At 39.6% G+C, this 14,834-nt stretch overlaps 1 protein-coding gene across 1 annotated transcript in view; it reads right to left on the reverse strand.

Moving 5' to 3' along the window:
• Nucleotides 1-245: 245 nt before the first annotated feature.
• Nucleotides 246-14,834, reverse strand: part of vps39 (VPS39 subunit of HOPS complex) — a 98,443-nt gene continuing 83,854 nt past the window's right edge. The window contains exons 23-25 of the mRNA XM_060828743.1: nt 13,376-13,510; nt 12,093-12,184; nt 246-4,406 (exon numbers count right to left, since the gene is read on the reverse strand). Coding sequence (XP_060684726.1) covers nt 4,325-4,406; nt 12,093-12,184; nt 13,376-13,510 — 309 coding nt within the window. The 3' untranslated portion in view covers nt 246-4,324. The remainder of the gene's footprint in view (nt 4,407-12,092; nt 12,185-13,375; nt 13,511-14,834) is intronic.

Raw genomic sequence — 14,834 nt, forward strand, 5'->3', positions numbered from 1 at the left:
ACAAACTATTTCTACCAATGAGGTGCCTAGAATTTCAATATTCTATCTTTTACTTGGGAGGGGAGGCACAGGAAAAACGCTAACGAGGTACTAAATGTAACCTTAAAAGTCAGTGACCTTGAATGACCAACTTTTGATTTCTCTCAGGAAGAGAAAAGGTTTTAAAAATTATCTATGTTCAGACAGATTTCAGGTAAAAAGGAGCACTATATTTTAATGAGTCAGAAATTTTGCAGATTAGGCAATAACATTACCCAACTTTTACTTTTGCTGCAAAAACACAGACGTGGCAGATAAAGGGACCGTAATGGTCACAATAACATGCAAACAGTCCTGGAGGAACAAATGCATCTCTATCCAGAAATTCCACTTTAACTTGTCTAGTATACGTGTTTTTTTACAGGACCTTTCAAAATAAACAAACAAATATCAATTTATTGTAAATAATGAAGTTTTCCTTGGTGAATATGCAAACATGTATAACCGAATGGAAGTCATTCCAACTAAATTCAAAATTCTATTGATAGCAAAAAATGGAAGTCAAGACCCAGTCAGAGCTGAATTCCACTCAGCCATTGATGCTTCATTCTGGATAGTTAATAAAAAATTCTCATTCACAAGCATATACTGGACAACTTTAAGTACAAAATATGAAACACAGAAAAATTAATCACATTCAAACATGATCACACAGATCTAAATTCAATAAATATGGAAAGCAATATCAAGCTGCCACATTCTCCGTGTCACCGTTAAATTTTTAAAAATTGGTGCCTAATCATCACTATTCAATCAACTTCCTTTATTGTCTGCATGGTGCAGAATGTAATACAGAAAGACCTCATTTGAAGTTACCCTGTTCGATATAATTTCACTTTAATGTCAGAAAGTTAATTGGGTCCATCATCCTGTTCAGCATTGCAAAATTTGTTTTAACATTGATTCCTGCACAAAACTATTGACACTGCATTTGCTCCTTGTCCTCAGAATTGCCCCCTTTCTTGCCCCCTTGAAGCTTTAGGTAATGACTTCTCCCCATTTGTCAACCTATGGGTTATAACCTTATTCTCACTCCTTAGCTCACCCATGCTCTACTTACATCTCTGCATTCCCATTCATGATCCAGATTTGATCCAAAGTTGAGGGCCTAATATTGTGGAAGTGCAAGCACCTATGGTTGAGCGCTGCTGGGTCTTTTGTAATTCATGTGATCATCACATTATTTTCAAAGCTGCTCCTGCCTTCTCCCAAACCATGCTCAAAGTGAGGGTTAAGGAGATGCAAGTGGGAACATTTGAAAAAATACTGCAAAAGCCCCAGCACATCTGAACAATCAGGACTCTCGCTTCGATAACACTGCAGCTCCAGCTTCTGGATCTTGAGTGGGAACGTAAACCAGGAAAAGTGGTCAGAGGAAAGGTCAGAGGCCATGGCTCACGAAGGGTCTGGACCAACCAGGAGGAAAAGGAGCAGAAGGGTTAGGAAGCAGGAATACTGGTGAAAAGAAGGTACTATAAGTAGCAAGTTACACTTTTATTGTTTATCCTTTTATACATTATTTCATTCACCAATGTAGAAATTTAGTAATGCAAAATATTTAAACTTGGTATAATTGTTTTGCTCTGATAAAATAGGTCTGGCGAAACCCAACTGCAACAAAGTTTCACTGAAAGTTATCATTTCCAGGAACCCTACACAACATTAAATGAGGACTTGCTGTATTGTTAATGTGATGTCATCTGTTGCACAAGTAGTCCATTTAAATATTTTATCCATGATTAACGCCTTATCTCTGCCTTCCAAATTATTTCTGTTCTTCCAGATATTATCCCAATTTAAGTAGGTGAGCACTCCAACATTTAGACACAATGCAGATCTATGGTCAGTCTGGATTTTTGTTTGTTCTCCAGAAGACAGAATTCAGTATATTGATATCCACAACTTCCTTAACCTACTTGTTTTTCCTTTGTCCAGCTGATAATTTTATGGAGGTTTGCCATGCAAGCAAGCTTCGGTCTATTTTCTATTTTTCAACTTGGGGGCTCCAAGTTGAAATGCAATAATGCAATAAGGCCATTAGGAATTAACATATATACTCGAGTATTGTCGCTCTCATGTAAAAGTCAACCCCCTATTTTTGGCCAAATAATCTGGAATTTTCCACATATCTCATGCAAAAGTCGACCATAGTTCTTCATAGATAACAGATGAATCAGTGTGCTGGTCGTCACGTCCCACTCCAGCTTTCCAGTCTGCCAGTTGTTTCGCTATGCTCCCAGTCTTCTAGTCCGCTGGCCGTTGTGTTCCACTTCGGGTTTTCAGAATTACTGAAATTCATTGTTCATTTTTCTTTATTTGTTTAGAGATAGTTGGATTTCTGCTAACAATATGGTATGAATTTTGACAGGTATGAATATAATCTTAAAAGGTCGAAAAAAATTTGACTATTACTCGAGTACCTAAATTAATCCTAAATTTAGGATCAACATAACAATTCAGAATAGTGTACCGAAAGACTGACATGCAAAACTGACATGGATGTTTTGTACCCTTGAGGCTTACTATCCGGAATAATCAATAACAAATTACTTCTTCAAACTCCATTTTCTAGTCTTCAACTTTTGTTTCCACATACTGTTCTTAAAAGTGTTGTCAAAAGTAAATAATTGATCAGAATTTACGTGATTTTACAGTATCCCAGCTCATTGGAATAGATGGCATGTATAGAATTCAGATGAGAACGTGCAGAAAGACAATTTTCAACATCTTCCACTTTAGAAACAGCAACAATTTTTGAAACAAAACTATAAACCCATTTCCAAAATCTAACCATCCGCTAAATATTAAAATTCAAACTTGGTTCTAAGCACTCAACAGGATTTATACTGGAACAAATTCATTTTGACAACCAGACATCACCAATTGCATTTAGCCAGATACACAAAAACATTCCCATTCATTTTGAATACTGTTTAAAATTTACTTTTTTAGTCATTACTACGCAGTCAGTTCTGATGTAACATGATAGTTCCGTTTCCATGCGATCCCACATTATAAGAAAAACTCATAGCAGCAGCATCATTTAAACTAATGGGCTGGGATCGTATTATACCTAATACAGGTTAGGAAAGTTTGTTCTCTACAAATAATGGCCTAAATTCTTCAATTGCGTTAAAGCCAATTCGCATTGATGAAACATGCATTACAGCAGAACTGATTGTAACCAAAAGACAAGATTGCAGCAGTCCCATAGTCCTCTGGTAGATCATTCATATTGCCTGGGTACTGATTTTTGTCCAATAGTTCTGGAGGAATGGTGCAGAGGATCACCACTGAACTTAGTCATATTCTTATCTGACATTCATAAACTCAGAATTTCCACTTCAAATACTGGCAATCAGCAGTTAAAAATCCTTGGGTTTTGTTTCTTCTTTCAATTCAGATAGGCAGATGATGAAGGGAAACAAATCAAGTGCAACTACAAAATTGCTTCCCAGCCAAAGAGGCGGGGATTGGTTTTGTACTTCAAATTACAAGTTACTTTAATAAGTGAGATTTAAAAGTGAAAGAAATCTAAAGTGGTATTTTGCACAACAAAATTATTTTTTCAATTCAAACTAGACTTCTAAGCACGTGTGAAGATAAGTTACAAGATACACCCAATTTTGTTAACATATGGATTCAAGATTCCAAATTAGAGAAATCATCAGATGAGCTGCATGGCTTCAATACTGTCAGAAGACAAATGTTGTAGCATGGAATGGAGTCCATACTAGTCATGAACATGTTATTTATATACATAATGCATCACTATGAAAGCTTAGTTTTTTTTTGCATGTTAGAACAAGGCACACAACACTCATAATAAATGCAAGGTGCAAATAAAGGATGAAATTACAATCTGAACAGAAGATTTAAGGTAAACCCTCAAAATGTCACACCTCTTCATAAGGAATTTAATCTCTAGAGAAGTCCAAAAATAGAGTCTTTAAAAAAAAAACCTGAAGCACTCAGACAGTGCTCTTTCAGACTCTCTGGATTTAGTGCAACTATTTTCTGGAAATGGCAAAGGTCAAATATACAACTGTACACAGAAGTTAGCTTCCAATTTCTCAGCAATTCACAAATGTAAGTATAGAGCATCCATGCCAATATCAGTTTCTGTACACAATATTAATGAAACTAACAATATATTACACAGTGCATACCATCTGCCCACTCATCCTCTAACACAGAGTCAGGCCACCTATCTGAAAGTTCATCTTGTTCAAATGTCGACTGAGAACACAGGAGGGTCTTGCATCCTGATTTTGACTCGTCACATCTATGCCTCTGTGGGACAAACCTTGCGGTCTTTGCAACAGAAATAATGGACCACAACTCCATTCGGGTAACGAGCAAAAGCACTGTAGAAGATACGAAAACAATTATAAATAACTAGGCAAATCAACATGGGGGACTTTAACTTTCCAAATTTGACTGGAAATACTAAAGTTCAAGTACTTTAGATGGGTCAGTTTTTGTCCAGTGTGTGCAGGAGGGTCTCCTGACACAGTATGTAGGCAGGACAGCAAGGGGTGAGGCTACATTAGATTTGGTACTGGGTAACAAACCTGGCCAGGTATTAGATTTGGAGGTAGGTGAGGTTGGTAATAATGACCACAATTCAGTTATGTTTACTTTAGTGATGGAAAGGGATTTGTACATATGCAGCTGTTGATGGAAAATATTCATCCTGGAGTTCAGTTACTTGTGGGGTACTGCAATGATCTGTTTTGGGTTTACTGTTTGTCATTTTTATAAACTACCTGGCTGAGGGCATAGAAGGATGGGTTTGTAAATTTGCAGATGACACTAAGGTCAGTAGAGTTGTGGATAGCGACAAAGGATGTTGTAGGTTACAGAGAAGCATGGATAAGCTGCAGAGCTGGGCTGAGAGGTGGCAAATAGAGTTTAATATGTAAAGTGTGAGGTGATTCACTTTGGAAGGAGGACCAGGAATGCAGAATACTTGGTAATGGTAGGATTCTTGGTAGTGCAGATGAGCAGAGAGATCTGTGTCCAGGTATATAGATCCTTGAAAGTTGCCACCCAGATTGATCGATTTGTTAAGTAGGCATATGGTGTGTTAGCTTTTATTGGTGGAGATTGAGTTTCAGAACCATGAGTTCATGCTGCAGTTGCACAAAACTCTGGTGTGGCCACCTTTGGAGTACTGTGTACAGTTCTGGTCACTGCATTATAGGAAGCTTTGGAAAAGGTTCGGGAGGAGATTTACTCGGATGTTGCCTGGTATGGAGGAAAGGTCTTAAGAGGGACTTGAGGCTGTTTTCACTGGAGAGGTGACTTGATTGAGACATACAAGATAATCAGAGGTTTAGACAGGTTGGACATTGACAGCCTTTTCCTCAGACAGCCATGGCTAGCATGAGGGGATATAGTTTTAAATTGAGGGGTGATAGATATAAGTCAGATGTCAGAGGTAGTTTCTTTATTCAGAGAGGAGTAGGGACATGGAATGTTATGCCTGCAACAGTTGTAGACTTGACAACTTTAAGGGCATTTAAATAACTATTGGATAGGCACATGGAAGAGAATGGAATAGTGTAGGTTCGATGGGCTTCAGATTGGTTCCACAGGTTGGTGCAACATCGAGGGCCAAAGAGCCTGTACTGCACTGTAATGTTCTAACAGCTTAAAAATAGCATGAGTAGGCATAAGAGCAAATTTTCTGTAAAATACAAGATGTATTTAATTTCTGAAGTAGGGCTGCAATCAGGTACAAAATATATTTGAGGGGTCTGCTTGAGGGCTAGATTTTGATTTATTACACATTACAGTTGGTATACAGGGTATTTGGACAGAATTAGAAGAATTCATCCATATCCTAAATAATGATCTACCCTGTTAAAGCTAAAACAACACACAAGGAAAACATTAGCAATCTAAATACAGGGAACCTCGATTATCCGAACGAGATGGGTGGGCGCTACATTGTTCAAATAATTGATTCTTTGGTTAATCGATTCAATGCCTCTCCTCTGGAGCTCAGAGTGTTCTATTAAGTCTGTTCCCCGTTCAGGAGACTAGCAGCAGCACAGCCCATGTGAGCTCCCACCCTACCAGTGACCCCTGTCAACCCCCAACACCGCTCCTCGAATGCTCCCCTATCAGCTCCCAACACTACCTACACCCCCCCCCCACCCACCCCCCCCCCCCCCCCCCCCCCCGCTCCCCTCTCCTGGACAGCCGAATTCGACATCAACACGACTTCTGCTGCTGCTACTGCCTTTTCGGGGTGTGAGTCTCTAAATAGCACGCGCGTGCCATTTTACTGTAACTTTTTGACAGGTTACATCTTGCCCTGTACAGAACAATGTTAGAGAAATTGTCTGGGGAAGGGGGTTTAGGGTACACACCTGTGTAGAACACCAGGGAAAGTATGGACGAGAGGAGGAGAGAGAGAGCGCGAGAGAGCGCGCGCGAGAGAGAGCGTGCATGCTCATCAGTTCAGGACTGTTCTCGGAAGCACTTTTAATCACTGTAAACAAAAGACACGATCAGTGTTGGACACACGTCTTTGATGTAATGCTTCTATCGGGACCTCTTCTCAGCCCAGCTCTGCATCCTGTCAATGTCCTGTTGCAACCTATGCACTATCCACAACTCCATCAACTTTCGTGTCATCAGCACACTTACTAACCCACCCTTCCACTTCCTTATCCAGGTAATTTATAAAAATCACCAAGAGCAGAGGTTTAAAATCTGATTGAAGATTTGTAGCTCGGGTATCCGTTGTTGTGGTTCTGCTCGCCGAGCTGGAAGTTTTTGCTGCAAACGTTTCGTTCCCTGGCTAGGGAACATCATCAGTGCTGTTGGAGCCTCCTGTGAAGCGCTGCTTTGATGTTTCTTCCGGTATTTATATTGGTTTGTTCTTGCCGCTTCCGGGTGTCAGTTTCAGCTGCAGTGATTTGTATGTGGGGTCCAGGTCGATGTGTCTGTTGATGGAGTTTGGGGATGAATGTCATGCTTCTAGGAATTCTCTGGCTGTTCTCTGTCTGGCTTGTCCTATGATAGTGGTGTTTTCCCAGTCAAATTCATGTTGCTGGTTGTCTGAGTGTATGGCTACTAGAGATAGCTGGTCGTGTCGTTTTGTGGCTAGCTGATGTTCATGGATGCGGATGTAAAAATACTAAACTAACGTAGTTTACAAAATACCATGCAAGGACTGCACAAAACACTATATAGGACAAACAGGAATACAGCTAACAATCCGCATCCATGAACATCAGCTAGCCACAAAATGACACGACCAGCTATCTCTAGTAGCCATACACTCAGACAACCAGCAACATGAATTTGACTGGGAAAACACCACTATCATAGGACAAGCCAGACAGAGAACAGCCAGAGAATTCCTAGAAGCATGGCATTCATCCCCAAACTCCATCAACAGACACATCGACCTGGACCCCACATACAAATCACTGCAGCTGAAACTGACACCCGGAAGCGGCAAGAACAAACCAATATAAATACCGGAAGAACATCAAAGCAGCGCTTCACAGGAGGCTCCAACAGCACTGATGATGTTCCCTAGCCAGGGAACGAAACGTTTGCAGCAAAAACTTCCAGCTCGGCGAGCAGAACCACAACAAGAGCAGAGGTCCCAGAACAGATCGCTGCAGAACACCACTGGTCACCAAATTCCAGGCTTAATATCACCACCCTCTATGGGCCAGCCAATTCTGTATCCAGACAGCCAAATTGCTCTGTATTCCATGCTTCCTTACTTTCTGAATGAGCCTACCATTGGAACTTTATCAAACGACTCGCTAAAACCCATGTACACCACATCCATTGCTCTATCTTGAATGTCTTTTGTCACATCCTCAAAGAATTCAATAAGGCTTCTGAGGCATGACCTGCCCTTTATAAAGCCATGCTGACTATCTCTAATCAAATTATGCTTTTCCAAATAATGATAAATCCTATCTCTCAGAATCCTCTCTAATAATTTGCCCACTACAGACTGACTGCTCTGCAATTCTCGGGGTTATCTCTACTTCCTTTTTTGGGCAAGGGGATAACATTTGCCACCATCTAATCACCTGGCACTATTCCAGGGGACAGTGAGGGTGCAAAGATCATTGCCAAAGGGGCAGTAATCTCTTCCCTCGCTTTCCATAGTAATCTTGGGTATACTCTGTCTGGCCCAAGGGACTTATCTATCCTCATGTTCTTCAAAATTTCCAGCACATCCTCCTTCTTGATATCAACCTGTTTGAGCAAATCAGCATGTTGCATGCTGCCCCCAAAGACGACAAGGTCCCTCTCACTACTGAATTGTGAGGCAAACTATTAATTAAGGACATACCACACCACCTCTGACTCCAGCCACAAGGTCCTCCCACTATCCCTAATCGGCCCTACCCTCACTCTGGCCGTCTTCTTGTTCCTCACATAAGTGTAGAATGTCTTGGGACTTTCCTTAATCCTACTTGGTAAGACGACAGAAAATTCCCAATAGTGACTGCTCCTTTCTGGTTTCTGACTTCCGTCCACACTGACTCAGTAGACAAACCCTCCTGAGCTACCTCCCTTTCTGCAGCTGTTATACTGTCCCTGATTGGCAATGCCACTCTCCCACCTCTTTTACCTCCTCTGCTATTCTTTTTGAGACATCTAAATCCTGGATCATCCAACAACCATTCCTGTCCCTGTGATATCCAAGTCTCTGCAATGGCCACAATATTGTAGCTCCACGTAACGATCCATGCGCTAAGTTAATCACCCTTCTTTCTGACAGTTCTTGTATTAAAATACACACATTTTAACCTATCACACTGACTGCAACTTTACCCTATCAATTGTCTATCCTTCCTCTCAGACTCTGCACGCTGTATCTGCCTTCACAGCTACCTTATCATCTGATCCGTAGCTCTGGTTAGCTGCAGTCTGAATCAGGATAAAGGTAGGAGGATGGTGGGGTTTCCACCTGCTATTCTTTTGCTAATAAATAACAGTCAGCAAACTTGCCACGAGGGAGGACAAAAATATGCATCTATTGTATCTATTATATTAATCTCAACATGAAATATACAGTTTGAGCTTGAGAATCAGTTTGTTAGCTTCAAATTCATTTAAATCTAAAAAATGAAGTTATAGATAGCTAAAGGGTCAGCTGTTTCCAACATGTCACATGCAATAGGCCTAAATTTTGAAGGTGAAATTATCATCTCAATACATCTAGTGCTATGACCCCAGCTTTGCAATCATCTTTGCAAACCTATCAGGGTCAGTAAGAGACAATACCAGACTAGAGTCCCAGACTAACCTATGAATATATGTCAACTATGGCAAGTCTTAGGTAATATAATGTGCTACAAAACAAAATTGGGCAGAATGACAATGCATTCCTTCCCGATGAGTTCAATACATTCTGTTTGTTATAAACAGAAGGTCAGTGAAGTGATGTCACCTGTCCAGATAGTCTCGGTTGCAAATGTACCTAGTTGCCATCTCAGAGATCAGATCAACCTTCGTGAAAGAGTGAACCCAAGAAAAAAAGTGACTGGCGCAGATGGAGACCCAGCCTTGTACTCAGATCCTATACAGACCAATTGGTAGGAATATTTCACAGAATCTTTGACCTCTCTTATTCCAATGAGAGGTCCCCATCTGCTTGAAGACAATCACTTTCATCCTGGTGCCAAAGTAAAATCAGGCAACAAGCCTTCATGACTACTGCCTGGTGGCTCTGACATCCATCATTATGAAGTGGTTTGAGGGGTTAGTAATGGCACATATCAACTCCCAGATTTCCTTGATTTACTACAAGTCACCCATCATTACAGTAGGGTCTACTGCAAATGCCAATTCCCTGGCCCATGCTCATCCCTGGAACATCTGGATAACAAAAGACACCTATTTATTGATTTTAGCTCCACCTTCAACATCACAATTCCAACCAAAATCAAGAAAGTTCAAGACCTAGGACTCCGCTCTATCCTCTACAACTGGGTCCTCTGCTTCCTGACCCACAGACTGCAACCAGTAAGGATAGGGAACAACACTTCCTCCACGACGTTCCTCAACACCAGTGTCTCAAGTTTGCGCAATCAGCCCCTTACTATACTTCTACACTCACGACTTATGGCCAAATTCAGCCATAACTCCACTTACAAATTTGCTGATGACACCCCAGTGGGTCAGATCTCAAACAAAAATAAGACAGCGTATGAAAGAGATAGGAAGTTTACTGGCATGCTATGAGGCCAACAATCTCTCTCTCAACATCAACAAATGAAGAAACTGGTCATCGACTTCAAGAAATGGATTGGAAGACATGTTCCTGGGAGTAAATATCACCAATCTTTCCTGGTCCATCCACATTGAACTTCAATCAAGAAAGCACACCAATGCCTCTACTTCCTTAGAAGGCCAACAAAATTCAGCATGCCCACAATGTCACTTACTATTTTTAATAGATGGACCACAGAAAGCATTCAATCCAGATGCATCACAGCTCGGTAGGGCAACTGCTCTATGATCAGAAGAAATTAGCGAATTGTGAATGTAGCCCAGTCCACCATACAAATCAGCCTTTCTTCCACTGAATCCATCTACACTTCCAACTGCCTTGGGAAAGCAGTTAAAATAATTAAAGACCCCTCCCATGCCAGTTATATTCTCTTCCACACTTTCATTGGGCAGAATTTTCACAAGTTTAAAAACACGTATCAAAGATTCAAGAACAACTTCTTCCCTGCTATTATCAGAATTATGAATGGTCCTCTTATATATCAGAGTTGATCTTTCTCTGCACTCTGTAGCTGTAACACTATTCTCCATTTTGTTCTATTATCTTGATGTACTCACGTGAGGTATTACTTGTCTGGTTAATACACAAAACAATACTTTTCACTGTATCTCAGTCCATGACTACAATAAATCAAAACAATAAAAAAGATATTCAACTCTTCCTCTAGGACACACATAATAAAATTAACTCAGGAGAAAGTGATGACCGCAGATGGTGGAGATCAGAGTTGAGATTGTGGTGCTAGAAAAGCACAACAGGTCAGACAGCATCTGAGGAGCTGGAGAATCGACATTTTGGGTATAAGCTCTTCATCAGGAATAAGCCCTGATGGAAAGGCTTATGCCCGAAATGTCATCAGGGCTTATTCCTGATGAACAGCTTATGCCCAAAATGTCGATTCTCCTGCTTCTCAGATGCTCCCTGACCTGCTGTGCTTTTCCAGCACCGCACTCTCGACTCTGATCTCCAACATCTGCAGTCATCACTTTCTCCTTTGTTAATTTTATTATGTGCGTCATAAAATTAATAAAGCAAAGAAAATGTGCTGCTAGAGATCCACCTTGCTTGGATTAGTTCGTAATAGTGCATCTTGTGAAACAATCCAACACAGTATGAATACCAGGATTTCTATGCATACTGAGAACAATGATGTAGCAAAATTCATACCAGGAAACAGCAAGCCATTTGTAAATTAATAAACTCAAGAACCAAGATCCATTTGGCAGTTTAGCACCAAATGTTGCAAAAAGCAAGTGAAAAGTAGAAAACAGCAGTTTTTATGCCAACCCTGGCCTGTTTCCACACTGTGAAGATCCTATTTATAGAAGTCTGAAGCTTTTTTGAGGAAGGGAATATTTTCACGGTTCCAAAGTCCTGGAAGTAATTAATATACCGAGATGACTGGATAAGCATCATGATTTCATCAAAGTGGGAATATATGAAGGAGCATATGAAACAGTACATTTGACCTTAAAACCCTGTTCGTTAATTTTCTTGTGCAATGTTATTAATTCATTATCCCTTGTTGTTACTTCTCCTAACAGAACCTATTGTTATATAGTTAAAATGGCTCTTTATGGGCATAAATTACATTTGGAAACATAATTATAACTGCTGGCTTTTAGTCACAGGTCAAATGAACATAATACATTTAGTATTTTTGGTAAAGACTTGGGGACTCCAAACACCACTTTTGCCAAGGAGTGAATGGAGGTCAGATTTCCACAGGTAACCATTTGCTACAGGGAGAAACATTTAGTGACTGAACCTGTTTCCAATTTTCTTCTTGCAGACCCGACAGACTTTTTCCTCTGTTATGATGCATTTCACCTCCTGGTGATAAATCCTCTGCTCCTGGATCTATTAGATAAAAAAGAGAACGTGCACTTTATATGCCAAAGTAGTTAACTCAGCCAATCAAGTATTTTTGGAATACAGTCGCTCATAGAATAGCCAAATACAATTTGCTATTTTCTGCATAGCACCCAGTGTGTCCAATGAACTTCCTTTGCTTCTTCAAATCGTATCACACACATTGGAAGGAACCATTTGCTTTAACATTTCATCTAAAATAAGGTATCACCACAAAACAGCACTCAGTGTTACATTAAAGTGTATCCCTAGACTAATTACGTCCACATTTGTTGATGAGATTCTTAACCGAAGCTGAAATTGCCATCATTGCAGCCCTACCAAACAAAACATGTAAACTGGCACAATAATCCCATTGCCCTTATAAAACTTTTTGTCAAATAATTAATTTCAATTTCTCACTTTTTGCTTTATCTAGGGCTAATATAGTACACGTTACCCTGCTTCCTTACCCTATTCAACTACTTTTCTTGAAATTCTACATTAATCAGTATCAGAGATGTTATTGTATACAGGTTTCACCTTGAGTAAACAGATCGGACTGAGAAATTTATGGCCAGAGATAGGAAGCATAAATATATATTTGTCAGAACTCCAGCCTAAATGGTCTCAAGCAAAAGAACATTTCAAATCATTTTTCACCCGAGTTCCCAGGCAAGCATCTCTTGACATCCCTGGATGAGGTTACTAAATTAGGGACACTTGTGCCATATGGATTTATGCCCAAAATAATACCTCTTAAAACTTTTGGATGCAGAGATTATGGTCTTCCCAATGTTGGTTCTGAATTTCGATTAGAGTCTCAGAGGTAAACAATCTCAGTACTTAATCCACCGTAAGAATCAATTCCTGTTAAAGATTTTGTAATAGGTTATGAAAAGGGAAGTACTAATTGCTTCTAAAAGTGTATCGAAAATGCTCAGTCTAGTCTATTGGAGTTGGACTGAACGGGAAATGATTTTACTCGTGGGGGCTCTTTAAAGGGCAAAAGTATAAAATTGAGCTGAGCCCATTGGAAATTGATGCAACTAGCAGTGATGGAACTTGCTTTCTTGTCATTGCAATTGTGAGAGAGAATGTAAAGTACTTTTGTTTGCAGAGACCATATGCTTGGATGAGGAATAGTTACCTGAAACCAATTTTTAAATCACTGGGTCCAAGTACAAATAAGTGACTTACACGAAGGAACTCTGCATGAAGGAGCCCTTTCATAACTTGATTGCAGCGTCGTTTCTGAGCATTTCCTTCAAGGACATTCTCCAGAAATACTCTGATCTCCCGGATTTGCGTGTTGGCAGGTAGCAGATTCAAAGTCTGTAGAAACATTTTTAATAGAAATTTTACAGAAATAGGAAAAACATCCCTGCCTATTAACACAGTGAAATACTGTTCACTATATATGCTATGTTTTACAACAATTTCAATGCTTACTTATGATGTTTTGTGAATATTGACGTCAACTGGAATATGCTTACTCAAAAAAGGATCAGGTTCAGCTCTGAGGTGCTCAAAAATTGAACTGGTTGCTAACTCCCAGTGGTCAGCCTGACATGAACCATGGCCAGTTGGCTGAAATTTCCTTGAGCAGGCAATGCCTTGATGGCTCATTTGTGATCTTATGATAATTATGTTTGTTGGCACCTTCTTTTATAATGCAGGGTATCTTTTATTATCTTTGTATGATTTCAGAATTTTAAAATATGAATCTGCAGTTTGGAGAAATAGTTCTACCTTCCTAAATCAGCACTTCAGTTGCCCTTGATAGTTCTGTTACAGACGCAGTTGAACAACAAGCACCAAATAATTTCAAATCTTTCCCTGCAGGTTGAAGCTAATAGAAGTTCTCAGCATTGCACAATTGTATTGGATGTACTCTTATGCAATCACCATGCTTGAACAGACTCCTTCTTGTTAACAAGGAACTACAGAAAGATGTGTTGCTGAATGGTCAATTTTAATACCTAGATAATGTCATAAAGCAACTTGATTACATTCTCCCTAACACCTCATGATTTTCAGCTATTACTGGAATACTTCATTTAAGCTCTATTGCGATGACAGAAGCAAAATATTTGGTCATTTTGTCTGCCATATCTTTAATATCTACTCTATACTTGCTCTTTCATTTTTAAGAAATATCTTCAGAAAATTGTTACCTGTTTTTATATTCTTAGTTAGTTTTCTCTCTTACTCTAATTTCTTCCTCTTGATGACCTTTTGGTTACTCTCTGCCATTCAATATACTCCAACAAGTCATATAAGTTTGATGGCATGTCTTCCAGTGAATATTTGTCTTTACAGTAGGAATGTAATTATTCTGAGTATGCTGAAATATCCCTTAAATGTCGATCAAAGTCTATTGATTTTTAGTTTCTTTGAGTTTTCTTTAGGGATGCCTTAACTCCAGGGTTATTAATTAATCCTGTCACATCACACAATATTTAAATCTAAAAATCACCTGCTTTCTGGTCAGTTTAAAAATGTGCTGTTTGAAGAAAGCATATCAAAATTTGCATGTTGGGAGGGATTCTATTATTCTATGATAAAACTATTCTTTGGCCTTATCCAGACTACCACTGCCAGTTTTCAGTTTATATGCCGATTAAAGTCAGCCATGATTATTGCCATTGCTTTATCA

Source organism: Hemiscyllium ocellatum, chromosome 8 (assembly GCF_020745735.1).
Source record: "Hemiscyllium ocellatum isolate sHemOce1 chromosome 8, sHemOce1.pat.X.cur, whole genome shotgun sequence".
Classification (NCBI taxonomy): Eukaryota; Metazoa; Chordata; class Chondrichthyes; order Orectolobiformes; family Hemiscylliidae; genus Hemiscyllium; species Hemiscyllium ocellatum.